General features: G+C 42.4%; 1 protein-coding gene across 6 annotated transcripts in view; it reads left to right on the forward strand.

Moving 5' to 3' along the window:
• LOC307217565 (arf-GAP with SH3 domain, ANK repeat and PH domain-containing protein 1-like) overlaps positions 1-23416 on the forward strand; it is a 34356-nt gene that overhangs the window by 6622 nt on the left and 4318 nt on the right. For 4 of the 6 annotated variants that reach the window (XM_079979015.1, XM_079979017.1, XM_079979016.1 and 1 more), the window contains 22 exons: positions 20-85; positions 519-568; positions 682-811; positions 2511-2596; positions 3568-3643; positions 5376-5471; positions 6076-6176; positions 7376-7445; positions 7821-7908; positions 8378-8426; positions 9148-9311; positions 9939-10072; positions 10738-10829; positions 12914-13103; positions 13871-13956; positions 15968-16083; positions 16732-16799; positions 18046-18153; positions 19362-19599; positions 20278-20439; positions 21666-21729; positions 23199-23248. In XM_079979015.1, coding sequence (XP_079835141.1) covers positions 20-85; positions 519-568; positions 682-811; positions 2511-2596; positions 3568-3643; positions 5376-5471; positions 6076-6176; positions 7376-7445; positions 7821-7908; positions 8378-8426; positions 9148-9311; positions 9939-10072; positions 10738-10829; positions 12914-13103; positions 13871-13956; positions 15968-16083; positions 16732-16799; positions 18046-18153; positions 19362-19599; positions 20278-20439; positions 21666-21729; positions 23199-23248 — 2284 coding nt within the window. The remainder of the gene's footprint in view (positions 1-19; positions 86-518; positions 569-681; positions 812-2510; positions 2597-3567; positions 3644-5375; positions 5472-6075; positions 6177-7375; positions 7446-7820; positions 7909-8377; positions 8427-9147; positions 9312-9938; positions 10073-10737; positions 10830-12913; positions 13104-13870; positions 13957-15967; positions 16084-16731; positions 16800-18045; positions 18154-19361; positions 19600-20277; positions 20440-21665; positions 21730-23198; positions 23249-23416) is intronic. The other 2 variants (XM_079979019.1, XM_079979020.1) reach the window with 1 other exon arrangement.

The raw sequence follows: 23416 nt of genomic DNA on the forward strand, positions 1-23416 counted from the left end.
GAACTCTCTCTTTTTGTAGTTGCTGAGCCTGTATCACAACATTCACTTTTCCCTGGACTCACTGATCAAGGGAGACTTTAAAGGGGTGAGTAAATAGATGCTGAAAAATGTGTTTCTGTCTGGTTATTACTGTGAGATTGCTTAGATTTTTGTTCATTCATTCATTTTTACATTTATATTCTGCCTTTCCTCCAAGAACTTCAAGGAGGCACAAATGGCACTCTTTCCATTTTTTAATCTTTATGTGCTGCAAGACTTTGTTGCCTAACCTTGTTCTCATTGCAATGCAATGCAATGTTTTAAACTGATCCTGTGGGATCAAGTATTGAGATGCACTATAAAAAGCATGAAAATAGCAGGCAGGGAAAATAAAGGTTTGATTCTTTTCACCCCATATAGGGCAGCATAACAGTTTAGCAATCTGTATGAAATGTGAGAAATCTTGAAAGGACTGAAATAGGGAAGAAGAAATAAAACAACTAGATTTATTAAGTCTTAGTTTCTTTGTCTCTTGATAGGACTTTAAAAAGCCTTTTGAGAAAGCCTATAAAGACTATGAGAACAAACTGTAAGTTGGCCTTTTCCTCTTAAGCCAATGATTGCTTCTGTACCTGGAATTGTTTCTAGCAAAATACACCTGCACACAGCCATTAATAAATACTGTCTCTTTCTAAATTTCAGTGCAAAGATAGAGAAGGAAAAACGAGAGCTGGCAAAACAGTATGGGATGGTACGGACAGAGGTTGCAGGAGGGGAGATCGCTGAGGAGATGGAAAAGGAACGAAGGATGTTCCAGTTACACATGTGTGAGGTGAGTGGGGCAGATGAAAAAGTGCTTCTTCCTATCGTTTCCTGCATGTTAAAACATGATATAGTCTGTCTATTTCCCTTTATAGGACAGATACTCATATCAGATTATTTAAATTGTTATGTAAATAATAATAAGAGTTGCAAACTATTACTTCATCTAGTAAAAAGGAAGCATCTCTGAACTCCATAAGCAGGGCACTTGAAGGCCAAGTAGAGGCAATAATTTTTTTAAGAAGGAATTTTCCTCTGCTAAAGATTTTACTTTCATTGTTGATGGAATGAAACAATGGGTCCTACATGATATTGTGCCCAACCTAGAAAAAAAAATTACAGTACAAACAGAAGTTGAGTCTGGATGTAAGACATTTCTCTACAATAAATGTGTGCTTGCTATAATAATAATAATAATAATAATAATAATAATAATAATAATAAATAATGTATTATTTATACCCCGCCCATCTGGCTGGGCTTCCCCAGCCACTCTGGGTGGCTTCCAACAAAATATTAAAATACAGTAATGCATCAAACATTAAAAGCTTCCCTAAACAGGGCTGCCTTCAGAGGTCTTCTAAAAGTCTGGTAGCTGTTCTCTTTGACATCTGGGGGGAGGGCATTCCACAGGGCAGGTGCCACTACCGAGAAGGCCCTCTGCCTGGCTCCCTGTAACTTGGCTTCTCGCAGTGAGGGGACAGCCAGAACCTCTATTTTGTTTCTGTGCAGTTTTCAGGATTGTGGCTCAGTTGCCAGGATATCAGATTTCTCCAGCATTTAAAGTCTTAATGCTTTGTGTTTTGTACCTGGGGAAATGCAATGCTTCCCCCAGAGAGTGTATTCTCTTTGGTACAATGCAATGTGGTTATATAGGTGCATTCTGGCATTCGTCACGGTCCTCGGTGCACTAGTAGTGGTTTAGTCATGATGGCCACATGACCTGGAAAGCTGTCTGTGGACAAACGCTGGCTCCCTCAGCCTGAAAAGTGAGATGAGCGCCACACCCCATAGTTGCATTTGACTGGACATAACTGTCCAGAGGTCCTTTACTTTTAAAGGAATATCTTAACAACATATCCACCAGCAGCAACTGAATGTGTTTGCTGTTCACTTTTAGGGGGAAAATACTCCTTCTACACTAGTAGCTGTGGAAGTAAGAATGAGTTGTCAAGGGTAAATTAAAAGACAATATAAACACTGTCTAATATCTGCCTTTTTTAGAATTTGAAGGGGGGGGGATGGAACTGATTTTTTTAGAATTTGAGGCAATTTTTCCTGATTGTTGCCCTCTTACTTTGTACCACCTCCCATTTTGTTCTGTGAGTCTCCTGGTCCTTAAGAGCAGCTTTTTGGATGGCACAGGAGCTGCAGAGGGGAGGGGGAATAAGTGGAAAATTACCTATGTGCCCACTTTCCAGTAGCAGGAACCTCCTTGGAGTTCTGCTTACAAGAAATCTAGATCTTAGCCAGTTTATTGTGCTGTCTTTGAAGAACAATTAGTGTATTATATAGTTCATGTAGCAAATTAATTATGCTAATGATGCAAGGTACAATTTACAAAAAAAAAAAGGTCATGTAATTTGGGGAAAGCATTTTTAAACAAAACAAATCACTGCAGAACATTGTTTTCTATTTGAGCAGAGGAGGCATAAGTAAACAAAACAAAATAAGTAAACTCAGCAGGTCCATGTTCCCTTTCCCTCCAGTACCTAATTAAAGTGAATGAGATTAACACCAAGAAAGGAGTTGACTTGCTGCAGAACAACATCAATCACTGCAACTCCCAGTTCAAGTAAGTGCAATCAGTTCCTATATTCTCATTCCTCACAATGTTGCAATAAATTATTGAGCATCTTAAATATTAACAACAGTATTACATCATGAGCTTCTGTAGGAGAGCCTTATGATATTCATTTATTTTTCATTTATAGTGTGTGTGAGATCTCTCTCTCCACACACCTTTTTTTTATTCTGAACAGTCTTCTTTCCCCATAGCAGAGCTTCCCCACATTACATCTTTACAACCCTTAAGCCTTGCCCTTAAGTATACGTCTGCATTAAGTAACTTGTGTGATTGTGCCTGTGTGTTCAAGATGTACGATACTGCGCTTCCCAACTTCACCCACTTTTGATTCTGGCCCTGCTTGCTTATGAAATGTGGCCCCTTACAGTTTTTCACTGCAGCCCCCAGACTCAAAAAAGGTCCCATCCCAGCCTTAAGGGAGTTCCAGAACATTCCAATCTGGATTAAGCCCTGGATTATGCAACCATGTTTGGAATACCTCCAAGGGACATTGTAGAGCTGGTAAAGGCTCAGAAAAGGGCAAGCAAAATAATCAAGGGGGTGGAGTGGCTCCCCTATGAGGAAAGGTTGCATTTAGGATTTTATATTCCTGATAAAAAGTGAGTAAGAAGTGACGTGATGGAAGTTTATATAATTGTGCACGGAATGGAATAAGTGGATAAAGTTTTTCTCCCTCATACCACTAAAGCTTGTGGTTGTCCAACCAAGTTGAATGATGGAAGATTCAGGACTGATTAAATAATGCCCTTTTCCACGCAGTGCATAGTTAAACTATGGAACTCACTCGCACAGGAGGCAGTGATGGCTACCAACTCAGAATGTGTTAAAAGAGGATTATACAAATTCATGGAGGATAAAGGGTATCAGTGGTTACTAGCTATGATGGCTGTGCTTTGCCTCTGGGTTGGGAACTGGGAATATCCTTTTTCTACTTTTGTTCCACAATGTTTTTCTGACAGTTTTTTCCAGGCATGTTTAAAGGCAACAGAGAAGCACAAACAGTTTATAGAGAATCTTACTCCTGAGCTTCAAAGTGTGAGTATGCTTCATCAGTTTCAGAGGGTTGTGTTCGACTAACATTTGCTGAGAGCAGACTTTGCTGAAATTAATAGTCGTGACTAACTTAGGTCCATTAATTTCAGTGTGTGTAGTCTGAGTAAACATTAGTTGAATACAGCAGCACTAGAGAATATGTCAGGGCTCCTCCAGAGGATCTGTTGATTCCTCATTCATCCATAGGTAGTGGAGCATTTGTTCTGTGTGGGGTTTTTTAACAGGGTAGTTAAAAGGCAATGAACATCCATCCTGATTTGCTTGTTGAGTGTTTAGATGTCTTCCTGTTATAATCAGTCATTCATCCCATATTTTTCTATGCATTTCCACGTCACTTTCAAAACTACAAAAACTCTGTTGGCTTTTAAGCTGATTTCTTGTGCTGGGGTGACAGAGCACTTCAGTCCACTTTAATTGTGCAAACCTTTAGTTCCAGTATGCCCCTGAGTTGTTTGGGCAAATTGCTGATGGTCTGGAGGCACCCTGAGATTTTGAATGGTCATTATTTTTGTATCTTTCTCAGAGCACTTTTCACTGTAACATGATGCTAAGTCTTACTTTTTATTCTAAGGTACTAAGGCTGCAATTCTATGCATGCTTACTGGGATAAAGTCACAGTAGGCCCTTACTGTAGGGCTGCAATTCTATACACACTTTCCCTGAAGTAAGTCACATTGAACTCAGTGGAGCTTACTTCTGAGTAGACAGGTAAATGATTGTGCTGTAAAAGATTTATATCCTGCCTTTCTTTCATTAAAAAGGATCTAAGCTGGCTAACAGAATTAAATGAAAGCAACCAAAAACTCAAAAGCTATCTAAAAATCAAAACATAATCAAATCATAAAAGCTACAGCCGGAGAATAGGCAAATTTTATGTATTTCCCCCTTCACAATAATATTGTCACCATGTCTACTGCTTTTAAGGCATAGTATAATATCATTGAACTAAAACCAATAAAACAGCAATATTATAAACACATAAAAGGAAATAAAACAGAAAATGAGAGTATTCAAACATGTAAAACAGGTTGCAATGTTATGAGCCAGGTAGAGGCAAAAGGGTACGGTAAGTCTTGACAAGACTTCTGAAACAATTGATGGTTGCTGCTCCATGTATGACAGAAGAAGAGGCATTATACAGTACAGGAGGGTCTGTATAATACCCATTGTCAGGTCACTGACCTGTGATATTCTATTCAGGTGCAGATGACACAACTATTATTAATACAAAATGCATATCCTGTTTTTTCACCTGCCCTGGTACCTGTCAGCCATGTGGATCCATAGAAGAGCACTGTAATAGTGTGATAGAAGTGGATGTGGCCCAAAAGTGCAGGCATATGAACATCTAAGCTGGGGCTTGTGCAAGTGGTGATCAACCTTAGTTACTTTTAGTCTTTGTTTAAATAATATGAAATAGTGGGAGCTTGGTCATTCCTATAGAGTCTATAGACCAAGTGTGGGAAGCCTATGGCCCTCCAAGTGATACTGGTGTTAGACAGTAGCTCCCATTGGGAGTGACCATTAACCAAGCTGGCTGGGAACTGTTTTGGGAATTGGAGGGCCACAGCCTCCCCATCTCTGCAGTAAACATAGCAGAGTTACTCGGTGCAGAATGTAAAAAGAGGAAGGAAATGCCTACTGAAGGGATTTAGCAGCAGCAGATGGAAGAACTCCCTTGCTTGATGGAATGTTTGTTGCGCTGCCCTTTCAGATGAAGGCCAAGCAGGATGAGGAGAAAAAGCAGTTGTGCTCTCTTCGCGATCAACTGAAAGCAGCGCTGCAGCTGGAGCCCAAAGAGGTAAAACTGGTGAGGGAGCACCTCCTTTTGCCTAGGAATAGGGATGGATGAATTAGCTAATTTGGTTTCCCTTAGTTCCACATTGTTTCAATCTTAAGTTCAGTTTCCTCATCAGTGTGATTAAAAAAAAAAAAAGTACTCAAAAATCTTCATGCAATTTTTTGCACATTTCTCCTAATATACATATTTTGTATGCATCGTGGCCATTGATATGGATTTGGGCAAGTCATTTCCCCCAATATGTATTTTTCCATGTTACTTTCACTAATAAGCTCATTTTGTGTGCACGCTTTCCTTTAATATGTGCAGTTCTGTGTATCTTGTTTGGTTTGAGATCTGTATTGCAAAATTTGGACAGATTTTGAGAGATAGCTGTGTTTCAGTTTCCATCTTGGTTCAGAATGTGCAAATTGGGTGGGTTTACATTAAAATTCTAGTGTGCTGGAGTCAGAAAATAAGGAACTCTATTTCACAAATGTTTTTGGTGAATGTGAACAGAGGTTTGGAATAATTGTAAGAGCATGAAGCTTGGATTTTTGAATCCTGGGCCAATATTAGATTTGTACTTGAGAAAAACTACAAAGTGCTGCAAACCTGTTCTGTTTCCCAACAGAATTCTGTTAGCAAGCCATTGAGATACAGCATGCACCAGTTACAGGGAAATAAGCAGTATGGCACAGAGAGATCTGGGAGTCTCTTTAAGAAAAGTGATGGGTAAGTGAAACCACTTCAGATCTGGCAACTGCAAATATATTTTATGAGCTCAGTTTACAGCAACAAAATCATAAGAAGAGCCTGCTGAATCAGGCTAATGGTTCATGTAAGTCCAGTTCTCACAGTGGCCAACCAGATGCTTATGGGAAGCCTGCAAGCAGAACCTGAACTCAGCAGCATTCTCCACACTCATAGGTCTGGTTCACACATCACATTAAACCAAAGTTTAAAGCAGCCAATGGGTTGATGTGGATGCACAGTGTGTTGGCACATGCTGCTGAAAAGTTCTGCCTACTCCTCTTGCACCCATGCTGTTACCACTCTGCCAGGAAAGAAGCCAGAGTTTGGCTTGTTGTGATATTTAAACCTGGGCTCATGATTTTTCTCCTCTAAACAGACCATGAGTAGCAAGCCAAAAGCAAGCCTTAGTTTCACTGCTCATGGTTTGTTTGGAGAGAAGCAAACCACAAACCTGGATTTGGGCAGCATGACAAAACAGACTCTGGCTTGCTTCCCAGCAGTGGTAGTGAAAGAGTAGAGAAGTGTCTACCCTTTCAGCAGCATGCACCAGCACACCATGTGCTCACATTAAACCATTGTTTGTTTGTTTGTTTTAAGTATGATTTAATGTGACATGTGAACCAAATCATTCTTCAGGCTTGCCCTGGAAAGACTTTATATGGCACGGCAGACTATAAATAAACAAAACAAAGAAACAAGCAACTACCGAACAAGCCAAACTTTAGTGGATGAAATTTCTCATCATGCATTTCCATGTTGAGAAGAGGGACATGTGGTGCTGAATTCCTGCTTGTTATGCTGCTGGTGAAAGGTCCATGCCTTACCCTCACAAAAATTGGCAGACTGAGTTGTGTCATGTTTATATGTAACCCGATGTCATTTTAGAAATATCATATGTGGTTGTAACAAGGGCTAAGTAAGAGATGTGATGTTGCCGCTAAGATGCTTGTTCAAGTGAGTCTTCCGGAGAGACTTTTGTGAGTGTAAGAGGGGAAAACAACAGTAGACACTCCTCCCATGAACTTCTGTAAATTAATTTAGGATGACAGCCATTGTGTTTATTTCCATCATGCCCTTTGATGCACTTACCCTAGTGAAGTGGTTGGAATTAGTATTTGACAGGTTGGGTCTCCCACCTGAGACTTTCTGTTTAATGTAATGTTACCTTTAACTTTCAGCTTAAGAAAGGTCTGGCAGAAGAGAAAATGCACAGTCAGGTATGGCTACCTGACCATCTCACACAGCACGGTAGGCATCATGCTTCGTCTGTTCAGTGTAGATGGATTGGAGAATAAGCTTCTTCAGAAACCAGTTACGTACAATAACTTTATTAGGGTACTTCCAAAGCTCACCTTCCCTACAAAAGTGAAACAGGAAGTATCCCTTTAAAAGAAGTACTTGTTATCCCAGGGGTCAGGAGTGAGTTTTTCCTGGTTCTGGACAATGTTTGCTGTTGCTCTTCATACCCCAGTGTTTGGTCTAGTGGTGATTAGAATGATGAGTGTGTAGTGGAGATCCACCTGATTTCTGTTTCGTATGTGCATAATCCATATTGTATGCAGGTTGTGCAACTGGACAGTGTTGAAACTGACTTACAATATTATTTTCTTTTTCATCACCTAGCTAAATCGCACTCCAGTCAAGCTGAATTTGCTCACTTGCCAAGTGAAGCCAAATGTGGATGACAGGAAGTGCTTTGATCTTATTTCACGTAAGTCCTCATTTTCTGAGGAAGCATTTCAAAGAGCACCCTTTTTCTATAGTGCTTCATAGGAAAGGTACAGGTGAAGCGGGGGTTTTTTGTAGGAGTCCGGGGAGGGAATGCATCTTAAACCTTACCTTATCCTTGAATTTCATTCCTTTCTCACTGGGTGACCTTGGCTAGCCATTGGCCTCATTTACACATAATGTAAGCCTAATCATGGTTTAGTGAGAATAAGCAAACATGCAGGTCCCCAGAGCATTTTGCTCCTCCCCAGCTGTGCTGCAGTTGTGCAACCTAGGGCCAAGCCATGGAACATGTTTCATCACCTCCTAATTAACCATGAGTGGTAAATCAAAAACAAACCTTGGTTTACAGCTCATGGTTTGTTGGGAGATTCCGTGGGATCATTTTGTGTTCTGATAATATTTCTAAAACAAATTTTCTTTCTCTCTGTGTGTGTGTGTGTTTATTTCAGATAACCGAACATACCACTTTCTAGCAGAGGACGAACAGGAATGTACCATGTAAGTATTGGGGAGGAGGGATGGAGCCCTTAAGACCTGTGTGGATTGAAAAAGTGCAACAGGTGACACTTCTCCTATGTTTATTGTTTTCTCATGTTAGGGGAAAGCCCCAATCATTTATTTTTGATCTATTAACAGGGCTTTGAGCAGAACTACACATTATGCATGGTTCTGTTATTCTTCCTGTAGACTTTTAAAAAAACAAAACAAAATATACTGAGACTGAGTTTGAAGGGGGAGGCTGACCTCCATCACATTAAACCTACAGAACTCACAAGGATATATGTGTGCCTGCATCCCCCAGCTGCAGGAATGGGGCACCTGTGGCCCTCTAGATGTTGTTGGGCACCAACTTCCATTAGCCCCATCCAGCACAGTCAGTGGTCAGGAATGATAGGAACTGCAGTCTCCTGCTATAGTGGCCCAGGTGCAGGTGGGACCTCTGCTTATGGGTCCAGCATCTTCCATCTTAGCAAAGTGTCCTAACAACATCATAGTGTGGTTTGAAGTGCCATCTTCAAGCTCATCTGTTGCCTTGCATCCCTTTGCTTAAGGAAGTGGCATGCATGGGGAAGGTATTTACTTTGGATTCCTTACAGATTGTGGCTTCGATTTACTTCCACTTGCAGCCATGCATGCAGTCCACAGTACAGAGGCCTAGGCCGACTGAAAGGGTGAGGAAGTTCAGTTTATCTGACAGCAGTTTCCTTCTGCCTTGCAGATGGGTGTCTGTCCTCAGCAATAGTAAAGAAGAGGCTCTCAACGTGGCATTCAAACAAGCACAAGGCAGGGAAGAGTGCAGCATGGACGACCTGACCGGAGCTATCATCAAGGAGATAAAGCGCATGCCAGGAAACAGCATGTGCTGTGACTGCTCAGCATCAGGTGCAAAAGGAGACAGCTGAACTACTTCCGATTTTGACCCTGAATGGCTGGGGCAGGTTCTACAAAGGGGGATGCATTGGGATACCCAATCTCAGTGATCACGAGCAGAATGAGGACTTATGCTATGACCAGATCATGTCATTATTGAGGACTGTCATTGTCTGAGGACTATCCCTGCCTCAGGGTCTGGTCAATGCCAGGTCAATGATTCATAAGACCACTGCCATCCATGATGTGATCATGGATGGAGGAATTGTCCTGGCAAGAGACTTTGTTGGACATGGCAGATGGGTCTCTTTTGCCGCTGCTTGTCCGCCAGGTTTCTCTTTCGCACAGCAACCCAGGGCATGTGGGCGGGGGGTGGGGAGGTTGCAGTGATTTTTAGGAAGTCATTAGTTTTCACTAAGCATCCTATTATTTCATTTCATTTTTATGTGTTTGAAGCTTTGAAGATAATTGTTCTATAATGAACTGAGCAAATGTTCACCCCTTCCACTGACATTTTTGAGGGCCCTCAGAGGTGTTGAGAACATTCCATGAGGTGAAAGTGTGAAGATTTCTTACCATACCGTCCATCACCTTCAGCAAGGTGACAATACCTGTTTTGTTCTTGCTTACTCCGCACAGACCCAGCTTGGCTCTCCATTAATTTGGGAATCCTGATTTGCATTGAATGCTCTGGCATTCACCGAGAGATGGGTGTCCATCATTCCCGTATTCAGTCAGTAGCCTTGGACAAACTGGCAACCTCAGAGCTTCTGGTAAGGGTGTTCTGACTGTGTTCTGCACTACTACAACCACCTTCCATTCAAAGTTCATGATGGCATTTCCCCTTCCAAGTACAACTGATTCACCTCTTTAATAAGCTCTGTTTTGGTTCCAACATTCCTTCGGTGATTATGCTATTTTCCTCTCTACCCCAATTATTTTGCAGTCTGCCACATTCTGTGGTGTTACCATGGTTTCACCTTGCCTGCTAACCCAGACCATACATTTAAAGCACATAGCTTCCCCTCAGAGAATCTTGGGAACTGTAGTTTGCCACTCACAAAGCTACAATTCCCAGCAGCGTTGAGAAACTTCATTTTTCAAGATTCTTTGGGGGGCATCAAGGGGTTTAAATGTACTTTAAATGCATAGTGTGTGTACACACACACACACACACACACACACACACACAGTGTCTGTGTCTGTTGTTACTTTCCTCCTTACTCCTTCCTTTACATTTAAGCTAAGCAGGGCATAAATAACACAGAGGTACTACTCAAGTGTTGCCATAGTTCAACATTTCTCCTACTCTAACCTGATTTTCTCTGTCATAAGACCCATCCAGGATGCAGCTTGTGGGCAAGCACATGCTTGGCATTGACGTAGCTATATTTTTATTTCCTGTTGTGTGTTAAATTACATCTTATTTGTTTTGCAGTTGGCAAAGAATATTGGAAACACACAGTTTAATGACATTGTTGAAGCCAATCTTCCCAGTGCATCTCTAAAGCCTTCTACTGATAGTGCAATGTAAATAATCTTAATTCTGTTTTTTTCCCTTTTTTTTATTCTGGTGAGTGGGAAAGAGTGTTGGGGAGTGGGCAGTGGGAAAAACACAAACATGTCAGACATTACACCGCAAGCCAAATGTCAAAACAAAACAAATTTTGGTGACACCCATTGATTTATTGTCTATAATTGATTGTGGCAAGAACTTTCAAAGAGGGTTTATTACAATCCAGTGCATTAAGTGGTTATATTGTGAGAGATGGCAACTATGGAATCTATTAAAATAGATATTTTGTACTTTGTTGGTAAACTTTGGTCAGACCCAATGACTCATCAAGTCCATAATCCAGTTGAGAAATGTAAAAGCAGGGAACGAAGGCAAAAGTCCTACCTTTCTGTTTGCAAGGTCCTACTGTCAATGTTATTAGAGTGCATTCTTAGATATGTAGGAGAAGATAGCAGATAGACAATAAGGCAGCATGGTGTCACTATAGGTAGATTTTGCCTGACTAATTTATAGGAATATCTTGTGCTACTTGTGACATAATATCTTACAAATGATGTGGGTTAAATTAGTAGAGAGTGAATGTGTAATAAGGATATGAGGTTAACACTTGAGGACTTGGACTTTAGAGATTGTCTGGACACAGACTTTCCTGCACTGCTGTTTTGATGTAGAGAGCCAGGTATATAGGAAGATCCCTGGTAAAATCCTGGTAGTTTTTTAGCCTACCCTGCCCTCAACCCCTGTTAAACATAGGAACCTTGTTGTGTAGTTGTAGTAGTAGTAAATGCTTTTTTCTGGGGGGGTACTCAAGGGTACGTAGGTTTTCGCAGGGCAGAAAGAACGAGTGCTCAGACACAGAGTTTTAAAGTGTGGACCATGATGAGAAAGCACAGAGGACAGTTAAGTATAGATAAGCCCTAAGACAAGACTATTAAAACAGCACAATTAAAAGAGCTGAAACAGCAATTAAAACAATTAAAGCAGGAGGTTTAAAGCAGGAGATCAAACAAATGCTTGTCTAAACAGGTGTGACTTCAAAAACCGGCAGCATGCCAATACTGATGGGCCTCTCTTGTATTTCTCAATGACACTAGTTCTCAATGACACTAGTGAAAAAACCTGTCTCTGTGTTACCGCAAGCCAATAATAATTAGGCTAAGGAAAAAGAAGCCAGGTTTCATATGTTGATCTTAATTCCCTTATCGGAGAACACTTTAAAACAATGATTTATTTTCTGCTTCTGAAAGGGCAAGGTGTGAGATGTTTTACATAAAATATAAAGCATATCCTAAACTGGTCCTTACCAGCTTTGTCAAGTGATAAGAGCACCTTGACTTTGGAGTACTAGAACAGGGTTGAAGATTTCTAAGATAAGAAAGCCAGAGCCATCGGTCTGTATGACCTTCTGATCCTCTAGCTCTATGGATCTGCAGGTGTGACATTTGGCACTCCACAGAGAAAAATTCTGAAAATGTCTTTCTTCTTCCCACCCGAAGCTGTGATTAGAGGCAAAAAGCAATGTGATGGGGAGCCAGAACAGGGAGTGGGAAAGAAAAGAATAGGTTGCCTCTAGACTGTCAATGTTTTGGAGGAGGAATTCTAGCACATTTCAGGAATATAGGTTTGCACAGTTAAAGTGGATCGTAGCAGTCTGTCACAATGACTCCATCTATTTATTTTTTGTTTGTTCAAGAAAACATATTTTTGCAGTTAGGAAAGTGACAGGGAAATGAACTAAGATATGTGGGATGAACAAATTATAAACAGGAAGATCTATAACTGCCGTGTCAGCAAATCAGGACAAATTCAACATGAATGCATTGTTGTATAACCACCCTGCAAACAAATCAGAACAAATGCTCACTAGAGGTCAGGCATAGCCTAAATACCATGTAGGTTTTGTGTAAGCAAATCATGATGAATGCTCAATAAATAGGTAATCTGGTGAAGCCCATAGTCTCTACCCATAGACTGAAGCTCTGAACTTCTGCTGCTGGTTGACTTAGAGGCTATTCTTGACATCGGCTTTTCTGCTGGCTTTGCATCAAAATGTCCCATCAGAGCCATGGTTTCCAATTTGTGCTTTGCACCATTGCAGGGCTCTCCGGAAGGATTTTATCATCTCCAAGTATGTTGATAGGAAGTATGTTGCTCGGAGGATCACAGAGAGCCCAGCTGCCAGGCTCAAGGACCTGCAGGATGCTGTCAAAGACAAGGATATATTTATCTTGCTTCAGGCATATGCTGAAAAGGTGGATTTAAACCAGGCCCTTCTGGAGTACAGGCAGGTGAGGCTTCTGCTGCCCCAAAGAGCTGACAAGCACACCTACACTTTAGCAGAGATAACACCAATGTTGCAGGAGGAAAGCAGCACACACAGTCCAACCAGAACAGGTTTTATTGAACCCTGTAAGAAGGTATTTGTGCCTAGGCTATACACTAAGGAGATTCATAAATTCTGAGTCACTGAATAGCATTGCTTTAGTTATTTGGCTAGTTCTCCAAGGCCTTTTGCTTGCATAATAAAGCACACAGTTGTTTCCTCTTCATTATTTTTGACTCAGCATTTGGCACCCAAGGTCATATTCCCCTTTGCCTCTGTGTATTCTATGTACTTCTCCCATTGCCTCTTGCATCTCATATACAGTATTGCCTCCCTTCCCCCTTTTTTAAAAAAAAAACCTGTCAGGGAGAAATAATGGCAGATCCACTGTACTTTATTTATTTAATGGGTATTTAGATTATATTTTTGGATATTGCTGTTGAACTGTCTTGAGTTGCCTGCATAATTTGCAGCATATAAACATTTTAATAAAATAGATACACAACACATAGCATGTAGTTTAGCCTGAAGTTTATGCCAGGAACTGGTTATAGAAAAATACAATTAAGAGCCTGCCTAAGCCTTCCCCTGAAGTTTTTAGAGCGATATGAATGCCATCAGGAAGTGATTTCCATGATGCTAAAGAACAGTGGCTAGGACTTATCAGTAAGGAAAGAAAGCAGCAAAACATAGTTGCACAATCACTTTTGTCTTCTTCTTCTTTGTTTAAAGGAGCCAGGCGAGACACTTCTCCATCTGGCGGTTCTAGTGTGTGACCGAACATCTTTGCATATTGTAGATTTTCTGGTGCAGAATAGGTAAGCTGACTCCCTAGGCCTCATGATGAATTAAGTGAGGCAAGACCTACTATTGAGGGGTTTTGTTTTGGGATTATTTATTTATTTTTTATTTTGCAACAACAACAGAAAGGTCCTGAATGAGAGTAGGGAGACACACACTCCATTTCCTTGCAAAAAGGCATCTGCATTGTTTGGGGAGGAAGGGAAGCTACTTGGACTTGAAGAAGTGTTGTCTGTTTGTGCTCTTCTGAAGTTTTCTTCAGCCCCCTCTCCCTGCCCCATTCTTTTTTTAAAACACTCTCTCCATTGAGTTGAAAAAGATATTAAAGTTCTCTCTATGGTGTTTGAACTAGAATGGCATGTTCCTTCATGTAAATCATCATGAGGCTGAGCATGTCATCCAGTGCTGAGCATGCATGTGCGAATTTGTGCCTGTTGTGTGCCAAAAGGCATTCTCTATTTGTTACATGCTGTTGTGCTATCTTCTGAGTCTCCAGGCCTGAAAATGATGCTGACAATTATATACATGTATTTTAATTTGGTCATGTTAATTAGAAGATTGAGTCCCCGGACAAAAACAGAATTTAATTCTTGGAGAGCTGGATGAGCTGTGTGTGTGTGTATATTGTGTGTGTAATGGCACCTATCAAGAGCTGGGAGGGGTGGTGATGGCAGCACTAACTCCCTCGGCTAATGAGGAAATGAAATGGTGGAGAGAACAAAGTGGTGTCAATTGCTGCTGTTGAAGCTGTGGCAGTACAGTGGTACCTCTGGTTACATACTTATTTCGTTCTGGAGGTCTGTTCTTAACCTGAAACTGTTCTTAAACTGAAGCACCACTTTAGCTAATGGGGCCTTCAGTTCCCGCCATGCTGCCGGAGCACGATTTCTGTTCTCATCCTGAAGCAAAGTTCTTAACCCAAGGTACTATTTCTGGGTTAGCAGAGTCTGTAACCTGAAGCGTATGTAACCTGAAGCATATGTAACCCAAGGTACTACTGTACAGTGGTACCTCTGGTTACGAACTTAATTCGTTCTGGAGGTCCGTTCTTAACCTGAAACTGTTCTTAACCTGAAGTACCACTTTAGCTAATGGGGCCTCCCGCTGCCACCACACCGCCGCCGTGCAATTTCTGTTCTCATCCTGGGGTAAAGTTCTTAACCTGAGGTTAGCGGAGTCTGTAACCCAAAGTGTTTGTAACCCAAGGTATTTGTAACCCAAGGTACCACTGCAATGGCAAGGTCCAGGTACATGTCTTTCTCTTCCTCTTCCAGTTCTCAGCAGTATTTAATTGCATAACCCAAGACTTGTTCCTCATATTCAAGCCATACTCCATTGCATTACTATTGTATTGCTTAGACTCACTGACTGTATATATTGTAAAAAATGTACATTTATCTGGAGTGTGAATGTTAGTAAGGGGGAGTTATTTGTAGACAGATTCCACTCCTTGGTAAATTAAGCCATCAAAGAAATGAAGTACCGCATTTTTCGCCCCATAGGACGCACTTTTTCCCCTCCAGAAATGAAGGGGAAATGTGTGTGCGTCCTATGGGGCGAATGCAAGCTTTCGCTGAAGCCTGGAGAGCGAGAGGCATCGGTGCGCACCGACCCCCCTCGCTCTCCAGGCTTCAGGAAGCTATCTGCAAGCCTTGCAAGCCCGGCGGCGGGAGTACCCGCAGGCTCACAAGGCTTGCGGGCAGCAGCCTGCAGCCCGAAGCATGGGGAGCCCTCTGGAGGGCGACCCGTGCTTCGGGCGGGTGTCCGCAAGCCTTGCGCGCCCGTTGGGACCTCCCGGGCCGCCCGCAGCCCGAAGCACAGGTGTCCGCAAGCCAGAAGTCCCGCCGAGCATGCGAGGCTTGGGGCGGCAGCCGCAGCTGAGGGGGGGGGGATTTTTTTTTTTTATTCATCCCCCCCCAAAAAAAAACCGAGGTGCGTCCTATGGGCCGGTGCGCCCTATAGGACGAAAAATACGGCATTCTATAAATGGGAAACAATCTGCCTGGCTAATAATTGTCTCTCATCCAGTGGGAGCCTGGTGAAGCAGACCTCCAAGGGCAACACCCCACTTCATTACTGCAGCCTTCACAATAAACCTGAATGCATAAAACTCCTTCTACGGGCCAGAGCCAACATCACAATCAGTAAGTGGTTACCAAACAAAAAGTACCGTTTGAGTTAGGAGGGGAAATAACTCCTTACTTGTCACAGACTGGTTGGACACAGAGGAATGGTAGTAGGAACCTGCTGGGGAACCCACCAAGGGACGAAGGCTCAGATCCCAGGGATTGGTGACACTGAGTGGTCAGAGGGAGAAGCCCTGGAAGGAGGAGGTGTCAGAAGCTGAAGGGGCAACAGGGCTTAGTGAGTTAAGAAAGTCTGTGGCAGAGAGAATCAAGAACCAGAGGCAGAAGCAAAAGCAGGTGAGTGTGAGAAGAGAGATCACGAGGCAGAGATGAATCAGGATAGTGAAGAGTCATGCAGTGTCTCCCCTCTCCTGCTGTGGCAAGCTCCCCTCATTTCCCCCTGTGCACATTTCCTCCTAATATATGCATTCTTGTAATTATTTAGTTGGAGAACTGAGTCAAATAATTCAGATAAATGTAAATTTTGACAGGTGGCCATGTTTCAGTTTCCATATTCTTTTGGAAAGTGCCAATTTGAAAGATTCACCTTTAAATGTGAACTGAATCAAATTTCTCCCCCGTTCCTAAAAGTATGGTGATATCAGTAGAGCTTAGTCTGTTGCTCTCATTATTACTCATTTGGTGTCATCTGATATTTCTTAACAGTGAATGAAGCTGGAGAGACAGCCCTCGATATTGCTGGGCAAATGAGTCACGGTGTGTGTGAAAATCTGGTAAGAAATGGGAGGTTTATTTCAGCTTTGCCACTATAGGAAAGTAATGAGCTTGAGAAGTATTTAGAAAGGGCCAGGTTCAGACTCTGGCATCTCCATATTGGACTGAATGAGGCCTCTGTCTGAAATGCAGATGAGCCTCTACCAGTCAGTGTAGGTAATACTGAGGCAGATGTACGAATGGTCTGACTTGGTGTAAGGTAGCTTCCTATGTTCCTTTGTCTGGAATCTGGACATACCCAAATATTGAGCTCTTGGCAAAATTAAATATCTAGTGCTCTGTATTTTCAAGAGATTCAAATTACTATGAAACTATCATTGCCCATTGCTCCTCTGTTTATTTTGTGTGCACACTCTCACTTGGTCTTTGCTGAAAACAAGGTTATCAGGTTTACCTAGCACTTTAAAACTATACCCTGTAAAAGTAGTGCAGTTGTGTGAATTCACCTATGAAAATGAGAGAAGTTGGGAGACGGTAGCCACCAAGTTAGACATATTCCTCTTCTCCCAGGCCTTTGGCCAATTAAACAATCTATGGCCTTCTAAACTGGAAGGGGGTATTGTTTTTGTTATTATGTTATATAGTTTTGGGTTTTTATATTGTAAACCGCCCTGTGATCTTCAGATAAAGGCTGGTATAGAAATTTAAAATATATATATGCAAGGCTTCTCTTCATTTGCATTTTGTAAAAGCTTTTTCTGCTTTAGTAAAAAACATGCTTCTGTGTGAGTAGTTAAGGAAGTGACAGAAATACAGCCCCAATTCACCAACAATTTATTGGCAATTTGTGGTGTTGGGATTATAGCCCCAACTACCCCTTCTCTTCTGGGTGCTTCCAGATGGTTATTTATTGTGGGATACCTGCTCATCATGCCCGCAAGTTTAAAAAAAATATTGCAGCATCCACACAACATCATTGGCATTAATATGGCAGCCTGCATCCTGACCTGCTCCTCTTTTAATTTGGATTTACCTTTTCCAGGGAAAATCTGATAAACTAAAAAAAAAAACAATGACCCATTTGTGATATCTCAGTGACCTGTTTACAATATTAAACCTCCATATTAAGCTGGAAGCACCTTTTGTCCTTCGGCAGTACTAATTTCCACTTCCCCACTAGAACCCTGGAATACAAAAGAGAGCAGTTAGGACTCCAGCAAACTTAAAGTTTGCTTTGGAACTTTTCCAAACTATAATAAGAAAGAATGTGAAGAGATACTAGAGTGAGTGTCATCTCTCTTGCAGCTATTGCAGGCTCAAAATGATCAGTTCAACATGCGAGCTCATGTGGAATATGAGTGGCGGCTGGGCCAAGAAGACATGTTCGAAAGTGATGATGATCTGGATGAGAAGGTAAGGTCCCAGCACTTTTGATCAGTTGTTTTGTGAGCTGGAGGTCTGCCCATTGCTTCCCATTTCTCAGCACCTTCCTAAAACACATTTGGTCGCTTAAAGTTGGGTGCCTCTTCCAGCAGGGAGTTTGTGAAAATAGGCAAAACCGAATGGATATTTCTGTAGTCATTGAATTATAGAATTGGCAGAATCCCAAGAATGATCCACTACTGGGGTTATTAATGTGAATCATTTTAATCAATGTATTCCTAGGCCACTCAAAGCCAATGATTTCAGCATACTTGATTTTGTGCTAGGCTGCAGCCCACGGGTTGTAGTCAACATAGGGCTAAGGAGGTCATTCCATTAGCACAAGGATTTCTGCCTGCACAAGGAAATAATCTTCCCTTTACTCTCCCACTCACTGTTCTAGGGATTCTCCAAACAATCTGGAACAGACTTGGGGGGGGGGCATAGGAGAGGGAACAGGAGAGTGGGGTTGGTATCCTGTTGCATTAGTGGGGATCCTTGCACTTGCTTCTCTGCAACAAGTTAGTTGAATACAGGCCTGCATGTTTTAATCAAAGATTGCAGGGAGCTATTCACCACAGAGGAAAGCTCTTTATCATGCTCAAGACTACAATTATTACTTTTTTTTTTTAAGGAGAGCTACATTATTATTATTATTATTATTATTATTATTATTATTATTATTATTATAAAAAATAGGGCTGCAATCCTGTGCACACATGCTAGGCATTAAACATGAATAAGGCTTCAGTCTTCACCATGAGGCGCTTGCCTGAAGAGAAAAAGTTCATTTAAAAAGCCATCACACAACTTAAGTGTTTCAAACTTAGATCCAAAATAGACAAGCATCTGGTTTCCAGGATCAGGCACTGACTATAATTATTAGTTCTTATTTGAACAAGGACCTCGGAATTGTAAAAAATGAATACATCTCAAGGAGAAGCCCTTCATCCATTTATTCTACATGCATTGTGTGCATCCTGTCAGCTGGAACTTCCATGTACAGAAGTAGTATACCAAAGAACAGGGAACTGCTGTTGCCCTTTGTGACCTCTTGAAAGCGTCCTGGTGGCTGGAGGCTCTTGGAAGCAGAATACTAAATTAAATTGGGCTGCTGATCCAGCAATGCTGTTCTTGGGTAAGGTTTCTAGTATTTTATTCTGCTCTCTATTAACATGGTTTACATTTATTTGTTTCAGCTTGGTCCAGTGAAAAAAGATCGCTTTCATCGTCCTCAGAGCTGCTACAATCTGCCTGGAACAGCCTCTCAGTCATGGAAAAATCCAGCTGACTTCTCCAAGGGAGCCAGTCCACTATCCCCAGAGAAGCTCCGTGAGCTATACGCTGTGCCACATGTTTCTGCCTCTAGACCCACTGTGGCAACATCGCCCCCTGCCTGTACAGGCCCACCGCTGCCACCGCGCAATGCACCTAAAGGTTAGACAGCGTTGATAATGTCCTATTTCATCACTGCCTTTATAGCTACAGAATTATAGTGCTATAACTGCACCATTCCTGTGTTAGCTAATTCCCTGATGTACCATATGAGCCGTCTAATTACTGTACTCCCATTTTGCCTGAGTAGAGATGTTGGCTTCTGTCTCTCCACAATGTGCAAAGTGTACCCTACAGCTTTTTTGCGGGGGGGGGGGGGCAGGGCGGAGGGGAGTAAAGTGTAAGGGTGGTAAGGCCAAAGGTGCATTATTCATATCCACTTTCACTCCAGTCAAGAATGTATTTTAATGGGGATTTTGGAGACCTAGAAGACAGGGAGGCAGAGGTTGATATCCTTTCTTTCACATACCTCTGTGGGTGTGAAGAAGATGTAACTGATTGCTACTTTCAAGTGTAAATACTGCCATGGTGAGCAGTGTTATGCATCTCCTATTTATATGCAAACTATACAATATATCTTAAATTTTGCACCTAGATATGGTTGGCCAGCTCCTTTATTTTTAGGGCATGGGTGCAGAACTCATGGCTGTCCAGACATTGTTGACGTACAAGTCCCGTCAAACCTCACCACTGGGCATGTTGGCAGAGGCTGATGGGACCTGCAGTCCAACAACCTTCAACAAGAGTGTTATCACTGACTTTTTCTCTTTTTTTGGTCAGCCCCCAGCTTCCCTCCTCCACTGCCCCCATCCAGCTGGTCAGTCCTCCCTGCAGACACAGCACCTAGAAAGATCCTGCCTCCACCTCTGACAATTCGACATAAGCGGACCTCCTCAGAGCCTTCTCCCAGCACACCACTCAATCCTACCAGCCCAACTGCAGGTAAGAGAGCTCACTGAATCAGCTGAGGATTGCTGCATTGATTATAAAAACGAGGAACAGGAATATATCTAAATCTAGATTTATTGGGGGGGGGCTTTATGCTGAGGTATATCATTGGTCCACTATTGACATTGACTAGGGACATTAACTCTTCTTATTCACAAACTACCACAGGACACCAGTGTGCTAAAATCTGGAAACACAGCTCTAGGTATATGAAGTTAGGAAATACGGGTGATTTTTTTTATACGCCTTCCTGTACCATTTCTAAATGTTGATTATCTATGAATGCTCTGACACACTTTGAATATGTAGGCCACCACATCTTGCAAACCTGCAAAAAATATTATTTTAATCAAGATGTGGCGGGTTCACAAATTCAGTTCATCTGGTTAAAATTCCCTTTAAAAATCAAATTGGGTTTATTTTAGCACATTAGCTATTTCTTTAAAAATGCCCATCAGTTCATATACTGAATCACTTCAGAAGCATTCCAAACAATCCAGAATGGAGAGAGGATGAATGCATTCTTTTGAGGTAGCAAATAACCTTCAAGTTGATTACATGAAAGTCAGGGACATGCATGATAGTGAGAATGGACCACAACAATATTGAATGCATCACTCTAATTCACAACCATTTTGACATGTCATTGATGCTGTAAAGTGTCCAAAAGTTGGGATTTGTTTGTTTTTTTTGCTGCAGTGACTGGATTTGTGAATCCTCTGACATGTTGAGATGGTGATTTTATAATGCCTCCTTGGTGGATTCAATTTTTTAAGGATTTTTGAGAGATTGTGAGATGTGTTTTGGGCATGTGCATATCAGAGGCAGGTCAGAACATTCACAAAATTAGTCACTGTGGCAAACAAGGTGGGGGGGACTCAACTGGTTTTACTATGTCACCAAAGGATTGTTTGCTCATAAGTTTAGGCTATAGTCCTCCGGGTGCAAGTAGATAAATAGGGACCGCTTACCAGCGGGAAGGTAAACGGCGTTTCCGTGTGCGGCTCTGGCTCTGGCTCTGGCCAGAGCAGCGATGTCACGCTGGCCACGTGACCCGGAAGTGTCTCCGGACAGCGCTGGCCCCTGGCCTCTTAAGTGAGATGGGCGCACAACCCCAGAGTCTGTCAAGACTGGCCCGTACGGGCAGGGGTACCTTTACCTTTTTAAACTGACCTGATGCCAGCTTGTAAACAGAAAAGTCCCTTTTGTCTCTGTCTTAGATCCTAGATCTTTCTCGCTTCCAAGACGTTACTCTCCAGAAGGAGCCTCTTCTAGGAGGTTGAGGTAACCATGTGTGTCTGGGGGTTCCTCCAGACATCCTTTTTATTGCACATTCATGATTTGTGCTCATGAAGCTATTGGGGCTGTCATATGTGATCCCACTTTCAATACTGTTTGCAGCTGCAAATGTTTTGTGGCAGTCTCCCGGCTTCATTTTTGGCCAGCTCATATATCATAACTTACTGCTGAAATTCAGTAACTTTGCATACTACAATTGTTCTGGTTTATTTTTGTCCTGCTTTTGTTGCACTGTTGCAACCTTCCTGGGCAGCAATAATGTGGGAGCATTGGGGCAGCACTGCAGAACAAACTAAAGCAGAATAAATCCACCACTACTGTTGTGTCAAGAACATGTTGCAGAATGCCTCTGCGATAAAACACAGTTCTGGAGAGGCCCTGTGATGCAGAGCTGATTGCCTGGTGCAGCCCAGCTGTGTTTTGAAATAGGGTGGTTGGGCAATCTTTGTCTTTGTCAATCTGCCTGTCTCTGTATATACTGCTCAAGAGCAGAGAATGAGGTTTAAAGCAGTTCAGTTAGGGCTCTTCCAGATTTCCTGTTTGTTCATCCTGATTCATTTGCACAGAATTTACACAGAGGTTATGTACCGTATTTTTCGCCCTATAGGATGCACTTTTTCCCCTCCAAAAATGAAGGGGAAATGTGTGTGTGTGTCCTATGGGGCGAATGCAGGCTTTCGCTGAAGCCTGGAGAGCGAGAGGGGTCGGTGCGCACTGACCCCTCTCGCTCTCCAGGCTTCAGGAAGCTATCCGCAAGCCTTGGGAGCCCGGCGGGAGTTCCCGCCGGGCTTCCAAGGCTTGCGGATAGCAGCCTGTTCTAGGGGCTGGGGTCGGGGGAAGCTCGGGCTTCCCCCGCCCCAGCCCGGCAAGCTCCAGAAGTGATGGCGAGGTTGAGCAACCTCGCCTTCGCTCCCAGACCCCCAGCCCCGAGGCTAAAAACAATGCCAGGACAGCTAACGGGATCCATCCCGCTCGCTGTCATGGCTTCTTTGCTCTTTGGTGCTCGGGGGAGAAATAATTTCCCCCCCTTTATTTCGGCCAAAAAAAAATAAGTGCGCCCTATGGGCCGGTGTGCCCTATAGGGCGAAAAATACGGTAGTGTTGCCCAACTTTGCTGTCATCCCATTCTTTCCAGTATACTTTCCTGACCACCAAAATTTTTGTTTTGTTCTGCAAGAGAACCAAATTTACTTTAATTGTGCAAACTGAAGTTTTTTGTATATGATGGAATCATACCCGCAATATAGTGACAATATGGAAGCAACTTTAACTTGCATTGTGAATATAAAACTTATATTGGTCAGAATCCTCATTTGCAAGACAGCTGCCTTTCTTCTGCTCACCTGTCAGTTGGTATGAGTTTCTAGGTGGCTGCTGTTTTTCAAGCACATCGATTAGGAAATGAGGGTTTCTTCAAGGTGAATGAACACTCCCCACCCCCTTATTTCCTTTAGTTCTGATTCTTCTGAACTCCCTGAAGTGGTGGTGGATTCCTGGCGACAAGGTAAAACCCAGCAAATGCCATCTGAGCTACTTCCATCTCCCCACTATCCCCACTACAGTCCTCCAACAATATTTCACATATTCTTTCCTTTTAAAGTTGATTTCTTTTTGAACTTAGGGACTTCTACTATACAGTGGTGCCCCGCAAGACGAACGCCTCGCAAGATGG

The sequence above is a fragment of the Podarcis cretensis genome (assembly GCF_951804945.1).
Source record: "Podarcis cretensis genome assembly, chromosome: 6".
Lineage (NCBI taxonomy): Eukaryota > Metazoa > Chordata > Lepidosauria > Squamata > Lacertidae > Podarcis > Podarcis cretensis.